Genomic DNA, 14,902 nt, shown 5'->3' on the forward strand with positions numbered 1-14,902 from the left:
TAGCTGTACAGATAGTTGTGAGCCTTCATCTGGTTGTTGGGAATTGACTTTAGGACCTCTGCTCACTCAAGTCGGCCCTGCTCGCTCAGTCCCTACTCATTGCTCACTCTGGCCCAAAGATTTATTTATTATTATAAATAAGTACACTGTAGCTGTCTTCAGACATACCACAAGAGGGTGTCAGATCTCATTATGAGTCGTTGTGAGCCACCCATGTGGTTGCTGGAATTTGAACTCAGGACCTTTGGAAGAGCAATCAGTGCTCTTAACTGTTGAGACATCTCTCCAGCCCCTAGTACTATCTTCAACTAAGTGTTTCCCTTAAACTAAGGACTGCACAGGTACATTAAAAGAGGGGGGTAGGGCAGGGAGATGATAATTAGCTGTAGACATAAGGTGAGGCATAGATGAAGTGGGCCAGGTTCATCAATAATACAAATAACATCTGTGTGCCCAGGCCCAAACCAGCCATCCATCTGCTTCTTTCTTCACCTCTGGAACTGGACACTTAGGCAAGTGATCTCATTACCACAGAACCCTCTGACCTTCCTTAAGGTCACACCACAAGAAAGGAAGAGTCAATTCTCAAGTTAGTAGAGCAATGATTCACCATAGAGTAGAGATATGAGTGGGTATAACTGATTATACCCTAAGAGTCAGAGTTCAAGGCCAGCTTGGAACATATCATTAGACCCTGTCTACAAAAGATGTGAAAATCAAAATAACTGCAAAAAGCATAGGAAATCTTTAAACTTATTTTGCTAATGCTCTAGGACATCCAGAAACACAGTGGAGCGGTCCCAGCAATTCTCCATACCCTTGTTCCATGCATTAGACATTCCTGAAAAGTTATTTAGATACTGAAACAAGTAAGTCTTTTGTTGTAGTCTGTCTGTCCTTCTATCTATCTATCTATCTATCTATCTATCTATCTATCTATCTCTATCTATCTTTGAAGACAGGGTTTCTCTATGTAGCCTGGCTGTCTTGGAACCTGCTTTGTAGACTAGATTAGCCTCAAACTCAAGAGATTCTCCTGCCTCTGCCTCTCAAGTGCTGGGATTAAAGTTGTGTACTATCACCACCCAGCTTTCTTTTTCTTTTTCTTTTTTGAAGAATGTCTCTCCATGCGACTCAAGTGGACCTCAAACTCACTACATAGCCCAGGCTGGTTTTAAACTTTCCTGCATTACCCTTCCCAGGATCATATGCACCTAACCAGTGGTTCTCAACCTGTGGGCTGTGACCCTTTGGGCAAATCTCTATTTCCAAAAGTATTTATGATTCATAATAGTTATGAAGTAGCAACAAAAATGATTTTATAGTTGGGGGTATCACAACATGAAGAACTGTATATAAAGGGATGCAGCTTTAGGAGGGGTGAGAACCACTGTGCTAGACAAACACAAACTTAAGGGACTTATGGGCTTTTTGTTTTGTTTTGTTTTGTTTTTGTTTTTCTGTGTTTTGCCTTTTCAAGACAGGGTCACAGGTAGCTCTGGTTGTCCTGGAGCTCACTTGATAGACCAGACTGGCCTTGAACTCAGAGATCTGCCTGCTTCTGCCTCCCAAGTGTTGGGACTAAAAGTGTGCACCACTGCCACCTGGTGGGACCTATGATTTTTAAAGTTAGGTTTGAGCTTTTATGGACAAAGTGAGCTTGAAGAATCTTTGGGTCTTAAAGGGTGAGGGATGTGGCTCCATGGTAGAACCCCGTCCCTAGCACTGCCCAGAAGGAACAAGTAGACAAATGAACCCTAGGCCTGAGACAAGTGTGGCTAAGGGGCCTCCAAAGCTGAAGCAGCTCTGCCTGACTTGCGAGGTACCTTACAGAACTCTCTGAGCAGCTAGTCTTCCCTCTTGTAGGTCAGGCCTATGGTTAAGTCCAGGTTTAATACACTACTGAGTGTTAAAGAACACTTCCTGATATTTTAAGTAGCAAACTATTTTTTTTTTTTTAATTACTCAAGTGAGTATCTTAACTAAGCAGAAAAGAGAAGCCAAGAAATGAATGTGTGGTAGACAGACAGATATGCCAAAGGTTGGAAGAGAGGGATTTCCCATTTGCACTACCTCTCAATCAGCATTCAATCAATAGATCCTTCTCTGATGAATATGTAAGTGTCCACTGCATGTCATGTCAGAGTGCACAGCAGCTACTCTAAAGGAAGCCCCTGCTCATGGACTGCCCAGTCTCTAGGAGAGTAAACGGAACTTAAGCAAAGTATGACTTCCTTACCCTGGTGCTCAGTGTCACAGAGGTGAGCATATGATGATCTGTGGGGGGAGCTATGAATTCCAATGAATAAATGATTTCTAAAATCACCACAATGGCCGGGCAGTGGTGGCACACGCCTTTAATCCCAGCACTTGGGAGGCAGAGGCAGAGGCAGGTGGATTTCTGAGTTTGAGGCCAGCCTGGTCTACAGAGTGTGTTCCAGGACAGCCAGGGCTACACAGAGAAACCCTGTCTTGGAAAACCAAAAAAACCAACCAACCAACCAACCAACCAACCAAACAAACAAAAACAACAAAAAAACCTCAAAAACCAAACAAATAAAATCACCACAATGATGATGAGGCCTGCAGGAAAGGTATTAACCAGATAATTGGAGGTTTAACCCTGAGAAATGGAGAACAAGGCCAGCTATGGCTAGCTCGGGATAAGGAAGGTAGGAAAGGAAAGCAAGTGAGCAGTATATGAAGGGTCACTTAGGAAAGTTTAAGGTTGGTTGTTTGTTTGTTCTAATCTTCATCCAAAAGGTAGTAGAATGTAACCAAATAGTTTAAATAGAAAAGTGATTTATTTGAAATTATGAGCTTATTAGAATGTTCCAGTTGCTTTAACTGGGCCAGAAGAGGTGAGAGATGACTGTCACCTCAGCACCCAGTAGGCTGAAGCTGGAAGACTGTAAGCCTGTAGACATCCTGGGAGGCCCTGTCTCAAAGCAAAATCAAAACAAAAATAGAAGAATGATTTAGAGATAGACTATGAGAAAGTAACTATATATGATCAGTGAGAGACAGCCCATTCACCCTAATTTATTCTACACACAATCAAGTTCTTTTCCTGTACCAGTTACTCCCTTTACATATGTGTCAGAATCAAGATCATCAAGACATGTGTCTGTAAGGCCACCAGTCATGGCCCATTAGTCCTGTTAGTCACCTCTTAGTCCTCTTGTGGCTAGACATGCCACAGTAGTAACTCATTGTCGTGAGGATATAGCAACTCCTTCAACAAAGGATGTCGGGACACATCCACAACAGGGTTCAGAAGTGCCTGGACTACTTTGTTCCTGACTCTGAAGAGCACAACTAAGCAGGGTCCTTGCCTAGATGAGTCAAGTTAATACAGAGAGAGAAAAAAATGAATACAGAGAATACAGGCAGTGTGTGCCTGCTCCCAGTGTAGCTGATACACAGATGATCCTCTTACCATACACACAAGGTTGGATGTGAAAATACCTCTGTGGTCTAAAACCCATCTTGGTGACACATGCACAATGGTACAAATATACTAAAGATATTTGAATTTGATTCTTAAGTAGGGTAATTATAGATATGAATGTCATAAAACAGCTAAATAAAGCTGTGGTGAACCACCTCTCCTCAAAGATCGTAAGATTAATGGTTGAGTGACAGGAAAGCAAAATGTGAAGGAGACAGGACTGACCATTTCAATGAATGTTGATACTGATACGTTTTACAGAAATATGTAAGTTAGTAATTCTCTTGAGATGGCTAAAAAGAAATTAAATCTATCAAGGTAATGTTTATCCATAAATTACTCCATCTAGAATATTAATCTTAGCAACATAACAATAAAGAAATATGTATTGCCAAGAGATGTCTTTGCTGAAAATTTCAGTGGACAGGAAAGAGATGCATACTGCATCCATTCCTTCTTATGCACCCGCACTGCAGCCTCTCAAGGTTCCAGACACTTCATGATCTACGAACCTGATGGCCAAGCACAGCTGCTTTGCGGCTGGCCTCCCTCATTCTTGTGGAGTAAGCAGTGAAAGGGATAAAGGCTGACAACAGAAATGTGCCATGGTCCACCCAATCTACATTTATACCTTTGCGGGCAAATAGCAAAGGAGGTGATGAAGGCTGATGCTATTTAAAACAGTCAGGGCTTAAAGGCAACTCCAGGCTCCTAGAGGAAGGAAGGAGAGATCAGTACCTTAGAATCTGCAACAGCAACACAAATGGATTATGGGTAGTGGTGGACACAGGACCATGACCTTTAGCACAAGTTTCTAAAGCTTTACGATGAGATTATTGCTAAAACCCTGGAAGGGTTATTCAGGGAAGATGGTCCACAACGGACAGTCTCTGTAAGGACACTTACAGAGGAAAGACAACTGTGCTTTTATATGGTGAAAGCTTTCTAGAAAGCTCAAATTTAAAATTTAGTAGAAAGAGGAGTAGTAATAAAAGTATAAATGAGCCTAAGACACTTGAAGTGACACTGTGTGGCTATGCTCAATGCAGGGACAAGAAGGGACGTAATGAAGAGGTCAATGGAAAACAAGCCCAACTCAAGATGAATCCAGGTTCCCATGCCTCCCAGTGAAGGAAACGGACTTCATAATGGTCCGGGCAAACAAAGACAGAATGAGTGGGGCTCCAAGAGAAGGAAGAGCCAGGTAGGGACTCAGCCACTCTCAATGACTCCCAGTGCTCCCACCTGAATTACTGGAGAACAAACACCATCCCCTCCCCTCACTTATAATCCTCAGAGGGGAACGAAGAAAGCTACTTTCATACTGATGAGAATGTTCTCTGGGTAAATTTTATTGTCCAGATTTACCAGTGATAGGTGGGATTACAGTCTGAATGTAAATGTATCAGATGTCCAAATGAGCAGGCATAAGCAGGCAGTCCCCAGAAACAGAGAACTTCCAAAAGCACCAAGTGTGAATTCAAAAAGTTTATTGAAAATCTCAGATTGAACCAAGCAATAGGTCCACACTGGGGATAAGGCAGAGACACTGTGGCTCTCTGTGGAAAGAGGAAGCTTGGGTACCTGAAAAACCAGGAAAGTTGAATCTTTGTTATTTTTCTGAGTCTCCATGAACTCAGAATGTTTCACTACCACTTATTCTTCAGGAAGCCATAGAATATTTATTCTAATTTTGTCAGATACATGTGCTAACAAGACATACATGTTGGCATGGTAAGATGTGCCCACTGGTGCAGTAATGCGTGGCTGTTAGGAGTACTTCCTGGTTGAATTTAAGGCCCACTCCATAAAATGGAATTGATAACCCATGGCTGAATGAAGAGTCTGCTAAATAGACAAAGCAGTAACTTGTCCTTAAATTCTTATCCTTACACCCACTGGAAGCATATCTGCCAGTGCTCATGAGGCTTCTTTTGTAGTAGATGGCAGTTAATAGAGAGCCCCATAACTGGCCAGCATGCAGAGAGTAAGAGACTGTAATGCTCCGCTCTAAATGGGACATGTGTATCACACCCCCAAAACCCAAAGCTCAGAGACCATCACAGAAGAGGGGCAGACATCTGCAGTGAAGCAACATGTACTGGGCATGTAGGGTATCGCACACATAAACTCACAAGAGCCACAGCAGATCAAGACAACCAAAATCCCAACATGGCTGGGGAGGAGCCTGTGAAATTTCACCCTAGGCAGAGGAACTAGTGGCAACTGATGACTGCTGGGAAGGGAGAGTCAAGAGTTCTTCAGGGACATGGTCTCTGAAAGGCTATCCATGCTACAGGAGATGGTTCTCCATCCACACACATACAGGCAGCACTTAGTCAACTCAATGGGTTTAAAAATGGAGCATATGAAGCTAGGAGGGAAACAGTTTGGAAAGGAATAGGGGAGGAATTGGAGGGATGGCAATGGAACACGGCTTTGATAAAAGCATTATTATAATGCATGCAAGTTAAAAAAAATCTAAATTCATATGAAATTAATCTATTCAGCTACTTTCTCTTAAAAGTCTCTTTTAAAGGCACTGGTACAGCTTGGAATCTCTTATCTGTTAATGTAGATTAACCCGAAGATGAACACAGTCATAGAGCATGAACGACCTAAGAATCTCAGAAATTATTAAAAATTAAATGTAATTTCATAAAAATGAAAAAAAATTAACAAAGAAACCACTACCACCCTACTCTAAGAATATTATTCCATAGAACCATAGAATATTTATTTTAAGCACTGGCTTTTGTAATTTGATCAAAACACATGTTAACAAAACTTAATTTTGCTGAATATGAAAAGTACATCACCAAGGGAAATTTCCACCAAGATGCTAGGAACACTGCAACACAAAGTCAGTTAAAGACAACAGCAGAGGGTGTGCGGAGCTCCACAGTAGGATACTCTTTCATGCACTCCAATCTAGTCAGTCCCCCAAGGACCACCTCCACTTAGAAGCACGGACAACCACTGCACACTTACATGGCAGGAAGTCAAGGCATGGTGCTCTCCTTTGTGTATTATAATCAGCTATATTCCTTCCATCCTCCCAACCTTCCCAACATTGGAGAACTGTCCACAAAGCCAACAGAGCATACCAACTCCCTCAACCCCACCATGTTCTTCTCTTTAGATCAAATCAAGTTCACTCAATGCCTCCAGCCCAAGCAGGTGACAACAATGAGCAAAATGGCAGGTGATATAACATGCATGTGTGCATACCTGCATGTGTGTCCTGAGTAGTAAAATTAGGTGAAACTGGAGAGAATTGCTATTAAGTGTGATGTTACAATTAAAAAAATGTAGGTTCAAAATTTTACAAAGACTTCTAAACATGTCAATTCAAGTTTCTCTTAAGAGCACTGCCTGGGTCCATGACCGGCTCTTCATCTTTACTAAGGCATTGCTACTGCTTTGGTACGCTAAATTTTGCAGATTTATTTCCATCACCCTGGGAGAAAATGAAGGAAGGCTGGAGGTTCATCCATATGTAAAATACTAAGGATGCTTCTCTTCTTCAGACAACCTCCATGGACTCACAGCCTAATGACATTCAAGGCACAGCTGCTCTCTTATGATCACAGAGTACTGTCTGGCCCAGGACTGCACAGACAGAGTTTATTTCCTCCCCGTAGCTATTCCATCCCGAGTGGTTGCTTACCCGTTTGTCAATGTCGTTGTGTTGAAGCTGCACAAAGCGCGCACTGATGGCCGCAATGTAGCTCTGCTGATTGGAGAACGCAACACGCCCAGCACCTTTCGGATACTTCAGCTCTGGGTCTGTGTCAATGCCAGCATAGCAAACACCGCCGTACAAACGGTCCATTATCATTGCCAGTTCAACTGTAAGAAAATAAACATGTCTATGTATAACTACTTGGAGCTACTCACCCAGGAAAAGGGGGATCATGCAGTCTAACTACAAAAAGAAAACCCAGGTGAAGGCTTATGAAGAACATCCACATTAGTCTTTCAACTCCAATAGAAGAGCTACTCATTGGATATTTTAAAATAAAATACAAAACAATTTACATGTATATATACGGGGGGTTATGCAGTCGTAACTAAAGCACAGTATTAAAGAAGCACTGTAGTGGTAATCTGTCCTAATGTCTAAAGGAACTATTTAGCCTAATGTCCTGGGCCTGGGAGGGTAAAGCAATTCATGGTGGCCTAACAAGTTATGGAGGAGCAACTACTTATGAACCTGAGACTAAACACAGCTTCTAATGCCTCATTGCCTTATTAGAGCTGCAGAATCAAGTCCTTATTCTATCTAGAGACAATGTGTCTACAAATGTAGATTCTGGCATTGATAAAAATGATAATGAAGAATAGATTCCATCCCAACTGAAATTTCTTCACAGCATCTCATACTGAATTCTAAGTATTACCACTAGTTAATAAGAATAGCGATGCATAGCCAGGAAGCTGTCTCCGAGCTGTTAAGAACACGCACCTGGCAGGCAGTCTTGTTAAGGGCTAAGCTAATGGCTCAGGCCACAGCCCTTGCCATGTTTCTCGCCTTGGTTTTGGTATACTTACAAAAATGCTTAAAGAGAAGTTATTTTGGAATTGGAACATTCCAAAGGTCTGACATTAAAGAAAATCACACCCACCGTCAATCAGGGTACCCCCGAGAGACGTGGCACTTACCTGTGCTGCCTGAAGGTAACTGTTTACTTGAAAGCACCATCTCTGGCTATGGCCATTCCTTTCAGCCACAGTCTAAATCCAAAGACTCAGGCCTACCCCTCGGAAGTGACCTAAACCCATTTCCCTTCAAAACCTACATATGGCATTTGAAAAGGAGAAAACAGGAGAAAACAGACAATGACCACCACATTCTTCTGGTGGGGTCGGGCAAGGGTTTTACAGGGCCAGTGTTAGGACACCCCTGAGTTCTTCAAACAGAGGTAAAACCAATTCATTCTGGCATAATGGTTGCAAAGGCAGTAAGAAAAACTGTCATCATTCAGAAAGGCTGTCATCACACCTCAATTTCTTTGTATACTAGACTGCCTAACATTGATTTTTTTTTCCTAAATGCCCCCCCCCTTTTTTTTAAAGGAAGAATGACTTATAACAAAGTAGTAAGTTTCAAGTGAGAAAATGAACTAGCACCAACTAGCCCAGAGTAAGTGTGGTATGGAAGGCCAAGCAGCAGAAAGCCATCCCAACTGTCCCATTATTGTAAGAGTTACTGAGTCCTAACAGCTGGGAGCACCGCTGGCTAAAGCCAAGTGGATTGTGCTGCAGCTTCCAGACAGTACCTCGAATAACATTCACTTGCACAATGCAACAAGAACTGCATCTGCACCCTGAATATCAGAGGTCAGTGGTTCCTCACACTTCATCCTCTGATGGCTTAAACTTTTCTTCATGTGGACAATGTTATTTTGAACAGAAAGCAGGCTATTGAAGGGAGGATTGTAAATCATATCCATTAATGAATTTTTCTTGGAGAAATCAGTACTGTGAAAGCCCAGGAAATTAGATACTGATTTTCTAGAGAACCAGGTTTGCTGTGGCATAGGAAAGAAAGAAAACACTCAGTGGCCAGGCAAAGAAAGCTAGAAAGGAATCAAACAGCAGTGTCTTCTATACTAAAGACTCAAAAGGGCACCCTGAATTACCAAGGAAGCAAGCAGCTGAGGGGTAAAACTACTTGCTCTGGTTAAAGAGGAGTTCGCGTGTCTCTGCATGTGTTTCTATACCACTGCAGTCTCTGAAGGAGTTTTAGAGATCCTGAGTCCAGAACGCTCTTTCCAAAAGCATAAACATTGCACTACTTTATGAATCTTTCAGTTGAAACTCATCTTCATGTGCCAAAGACTAGATCATGACTGGCATTCCTGGCAGTTAACTATTTCTGATAAGAAGCAGGGACTTTCACCCAATCATGCTTTTATAAAAACTATATAAAAACAATAATTTCCATTCATGAGCTAAATAGTCATATGTGTGTGTGTGTGCACACATGTGAGACAACAGAGCATACCCTCAGGTGCCATTCCTCTGGAGTAGTCCACTCTGGTTTTGATACAGTGGTTTCTTACTGGGCCCTAAAGCTTGCCTGTTAGGCTGGCTGGCAGGCTGGCTGGCTGGCTGGTCATTGAGCCTCAAAGATCCTCCTGGCACTGCCTCCTCAGTGCTGAGACTATAAGCATCCATTACTGTGCCCAGTTACCACTTGCTTATATGGGTTCTGGGGATCAAAATCTTGCTTACGAATTGAGCTTACGAATTCTACAGTATTTTCTTGGTCATCAAAAGGTCTCCAGATATTCGAGCAATAATGTTTTACTGAAGTGAAAGGCACTTTTTTTTGTTTGTTTGTTTGTATGTTTTCGAGACAGGGTTTTTTCTCTGTGTAACCCCGACTATCCTGGAACTCACACTGTAGACCAGGCTGGCCTCGAACTCAGAAATTCGCCTGCCTCTGCCTCCCAAGTGCTAGGATTAAAGGCATGGGCCACCAGTGCCTGGCTTGAAAGGCAATCTGTTAAAAGGCAAATTAAAAAAAATAAAATAAACAAACCCGTAGTGGCTAAAGGAAATATTTTTTTCCTCAAGGAAACAAATTTTTATCTGATTCATAGTTGTTGCTGGGTTTTTGTTTTTTTGTTTTTGTGGGAGGGGCTAAAAACATTTTTTTGTTGTTCTCAAGTAGCCCAGACTGGCTTCAAACTCTCTGCGTAGGATGACCTTAAATTCCTTATCCTTCTGCCTCTATCTCTTAAGTACTATGATCACAAGTATGTGCACCACACCTAGCTTTAGTGGTCCCAAGCTCTGAACTCAGGGCTTATGGATGCTAGGCAAGCCCTCTACCAACTGAGTCACACCCTCAGCTCTCCACATCTATATTTTAACTGCAGCAAATCTATGTTATGATCACCTTTGAAGAAAAAAAAATAAAAAGCAAACAACTGTTTACAATGGACCATTTACTCAATTCATAAGTCTTCCTGAACTCATACTATGCTTAAAAGCTAGAGTGATGTCCCTTAAATACTAACCGGGTTTCCAATATCAAGTAATCCCTTTTTAATAATTTTAATATGAAAGGACAGCAGAAAGAGAAACTTATCCATCCTATACTGGTGGGTGACTGACAAAAGCAGGGGAAACTTCTCTTTAAGTTCTACAAATCTCTAGTCTGCGACTTTCCCATTTTTAGTATTTATTTTTATTTTTATGTGTTCAAGTGTCTGCAGAGACTAGACGAAGGTTTTAAAACCCTTGGACCTGGAATCACTAGGCATCTGGGAGCCACCCAGTGTGGGTGCTGGGACTTGAACTCTGGTCCTCATGATTGAACAGCAAATGCTCTTAAGTGCTGAACTTTCCTTCCAGCTCCAAGTTTTTCTTTTCTTTTTTTTTATTTTTATTTTATTTTATTTTTTTTGGTTTTTCGAGACAGGGTTTCTCTATGTAGCCCTAGCTGTCCTGGAACTCACTCTGTAGACCAGGCTGGCCTCGAACTCAGAAATCCTCCTGCCTCTGCCTCCCAAGTGCTGGGATTAAAGGCGTGTGCCACCACTGCCCGGCTTCTTTTTTTTTAAATAGAGGATGTAAGGTTATCAGAAATGTTACAACATACAACTACTTTAGAGGCTAGGTTTAGAAGTTTCTCTCCGGTGAGTATCATTTGTGCATAGAGGAGAGTCCTGCAAACGCCCCTTTCTTCTGATGAGAGGAAGGAAGGCAAGGGTGAAAAGACAGGCTGCCATTTTACGTTCTGGAAGGGAGAGAGGAAATCAAGACAATCAGTAATTGTTTAGACATACAACTAAACCTTCATGGATTCCTTCATCTGTGTCCACACAGACGAACCAGAACCTTGCCGTGAAAACTGAGTCTTCAACCAAGGGTATGTCCTACTGAGTAAGCCTATGAGAGTGAATTCTCAGCCTAAACCGCCTTCAGGAGAGTGGCTAGGATAACTCCCTGGAGCACAGTAAGAAACATTAACCCAAGGAAGATTTGGGCTCTAGAACTGGGCATAGAGACAAAGGAGTGTGGAGTCCACATGGAGGTCATGTAGGCAACAGTGAGAGTCTACAAGGAAGTGCCTCAAAACCACTTCTGACCACTCCCAGTGTTCTCAGAGTGTGCCCAGTCACCACAAAAGTGAGAAGCCGGCAGGATTCATAAGTGTGTGCAAGGGTGTACGGTATTTTAGACCACATGTTCGTATCACTTCATGATCAGCTTCCATAGCAGCAGCAAGAGTGCTGTGAGCCCTGCTCCTGTGCCGGCTCCCACACTGAGCTTCATTGTGTCACACACCAGAGAGGGGAGCAAGAATAATGTAGCTGTGGGAAGCATGCAGTACTCTCGTGAGTTCTGAGAATCTTGTGGTGACTACACTTCTGAAGTTGAATCTGAACCTGTATGGTTCCCTGGACCAGCTCCTGATATTTCAGAGATAAGAAAGAAACTTCAGTTCACCGGAAAGAAGTCTTGGTGATTCTCCCCACTCTGCTCTACCTCTGGGTTCTGTTCCTCTTCTTTAGTTGCTTTTCAAAGCCAGCCTGAAGGCAACGTCTAAGACTGGGACACCAAGAACCAAGTAGGGCAGCAGAGGAATGAGGATCCCCGTGAATCCAGAAGTTCACTTTTTCTCTTTGGAAATACACGTAAAATGGGCAGGAATAAGGCACGAAGGCCCTGAGGACAACGAGGCAGTCCTGACTTCTGAAAGAAAGGAGGATGAACATTCCAGGCTTCCCACCATCTTTATGCTGGTTCATAGGGGTCAAGAGCAGGCAAGCTCGCAGACTTCTATTCTGTCAGATGAGCCCCAAAACAGTTTTAAATGGATGGCATTGGAGCACTAAGTCAGAAAGGGAACTTTTATTTAATTTCATTAAAGCAAACTGGTACCAAGTTGCTCTTTTAACTAGACACCCTCCCAGATCTCCACTGGATAAAACTGTTTTCATCAGCACAGAGAGTCTGGAGCTGAAGCATAGAGACCAGAAAGACTTGCCTCTTCCTTTCTAAAATGCAGCCTACTGCTTACAGCCTCTCAAGGTCATCATAAATACTACCCGTGAATGAGCCAGCTCCAAGCACACGGCTGCTTCGTTTTGTTTCCTCCCTGCTTGTAAATCTTTGCTTTGAATTAAGCTGGCTTCCTCCCTGCTCTATAAATCAATTCATCCCAGCCTAACTTTGGCTTTATGCTGGCTCCGTCTGTCGTGGGTATGACAATGTTTGACAGGATCTGTGGGCAAAGGTTTGTTTGGGAAGAAGGGGGTGGAACACATACCAGCATTACAAAGTCCTTAGCTGCACAAGTACTTCAAACCTGGAGTTTATTTGGGTCACTTCAGACTGAACTTGGGACTGGATGAGAACATTTCTACTGCTGAGAAACGTGATACTCAGCAATTTTGGTCATCTACCACCTCACGGAACAGAAAGGGATATAGTTACAACGTTTCCTATTCACAAATCAGAATGCATCCCCAGTTCATGTGATCTACCAGAATGCTTATACAAAATGTCTGAAACAAGTGATCCTGAGAAACACTGAGATATATACTCTCTCCAGCTTTTATCTAAACATAAAACATCAGAGGACAACTGGGTTAGGGAGAAGGCAGAGAAGGAAGCTTCAGGATTTGCCATAGACTATTAGCAGGGTGTAAAAGAAAGGAAAGGGAAGAATGATCAGAGCCATAGTTAACAAAGACCAAAGAAGCCACAATAGAGAAGCCACAATAGCCTCTAGGAGCTCAAGGCAGCAGCCTCAAGATGAAGCTGCTCTGCAAGGCCAAGGAAGTCATCAAGTGAAGGACGTGGTTTGAAAGCAGATATTCCAAAGCTTAGTTACTTAAGTGCTCCTCAAATCAGACACCTAATCAAGAAGATAGAATGAAAGAAACACACATGCAAATGAAATTGAGAGCACTGGGGAACCAGATGGTTCAGTCTCCACTGATCCCTTCACAACTCTCAGCCTGATGCTGAGAAGAGGCATGCATGCGTGCGTGCGTGAGTGTGTGCGCGTGTGTCAGCTAGCAGAAAAGCAAGCTGCTTAGTTCTTTTGTAGACTCTCTAAAGAATATGCAAACTTTAGCCACATGGGGGCAGGATAGATCTGCCTACAGCTTTTTTCCCCCTCAAGGTGAATGGGGTGAAAGCAGGGAGCTATCCAGACCTAAGAAACACCAGATTTGGGTCAAGTCGTTCTTAGCTTGCTGCTGTTACTTACAGGAGCAATAGAAAGAGGGCAAGAGACGACAGCGATGTGCATTGTCCAACCTCTACCCACAACTGAGGGAGGAGACATCTCACCCAGAAATGCTCTTCATCAGATTACTTCACGCTCAGGCCTTCGCTAGGCCTGTGATTCCCCCTACCAACCTGAATTTTAAAAAGGAAGTTTGACCTGGGTATGAGGGTTATGGGTTTGGTGACACAGTCACTAGAATGAGAGTACTTGCTTCTTTAGAGGCATTTCTATTAGGATGAATACAGGCTAAACTTAGAAAACCTATTAGTGATCATAGTCCCTATCTTACAATGTCAAAAGGAAAACAAACAAAAACCTCAAAGGAGTAAAGGAATAATGTAGGTGGTAACTTTCCAATCACTCTGATGTGTTAAAGGACAATTTTTTGGCCAAGGATAAAGTGAAATTTATCTCAACAGCCAAAGCCTGACCTACTGAGCGAGGCCCAAGGAAGGATTTTTAAATATTTTATTAAAAAAGCACTTTTTAAAGTTTTGGGGAGATGGCTCAGGGGTTAGGAGCATTGACTGATTTTGCAGAGGACCCAGGTTTACTTTCCCAGCACCCACAGCACATGATTCAAGCACCTGTGACTCCGGCTCCGGCTCCGCCATGGGCCTCCACAGGCGCCTGTACGCACCTGCTGCTCATGAACAATGGCAGCACAACAAACAAACAAACAAATCTTTTAAAAAAGTCCTATATTTCAAGACCAAGTTTCAAAATGTTAAAGAATATATATAACTCAGTCTTTCAGTGTTCTTCTCTGAAGACTTTGGTTTCCTATATAAAATTTCCTGTTTAACACAACAGTGAGATATTTGCTCAGTTCAGTATGGCATGCCCTGGCTTATTTATTAAACAGTGGACTTCCTAGCCACCTAGCTACCAGCTGCCCTTTAGAAGTACTGTCAAGTGTGCTGGAAGTGACACTTCCAGAAGACCAAGGGACTAGGTCTCTATTACATATCTTCCAAAACAAACCAATTTTAAGACAAAAATAGCTAACTTAAAAAAAGAAAAGAAATCCAAGACTTATAAGGTATATATTCTCTAGGCAAAGAACACAAATCTTATTTCTGATAAGATACCTGAAGAGAATTCTTTTTTTAAATACTTATTTTCTTTCTCTTTCCTTTTCTGTTCTTTCCTTTCCTTTTCCCTTCTTTTCCTTTCCCTTTCTTTCTCCCTTC

At 42.4% G+C, this 14,902-nt stretch overlaps 1 protein-coding gene across 11 annotated transcripts in view; it reads right to left on the reverse strand.

Annotated features, from left to right (window-relative positions):
• The window catches only part of Cpeb3 (cytoplasmic polyadenylation element binding protein 3), a 185,504-nt gene that overhangs the window by 14,275 nt on the left and 156,327 nt on the right, over positions 1 to 14,902 (reverse strand). For all 11 annotated transcript variants that reach the window (XM_031390188.1, XM_031390186.1, XM_031390187.1 and 8 more), the window contains one exon: positions 7,122 to 7,303. In XM_031390188.1, coding sequence (XP_031246048.1) covers positions 7,122 to 7,303 — 182 coding nt within the window. The remainder of the gene's footprint in view (positions 1 to 7,121; positions 7,304 to 14,902) is intronic.

The sequence above is a fragment of the Mastomys coucha genome, unplaced genomic scaffold, assembly GCF_008632895.1.
Source record: "Mastomys coucha isolate ucsf_1 unplaced genomic scaffold, UCSF_Mcou_1 pScaffold21, whole genome shotgun sequence".
Lineage (NCBI taxonomy): Eukaryota > Metazoa > Chordata > Mammalia > Rodentia > Muridae > Mastomys > Mastomys coucha.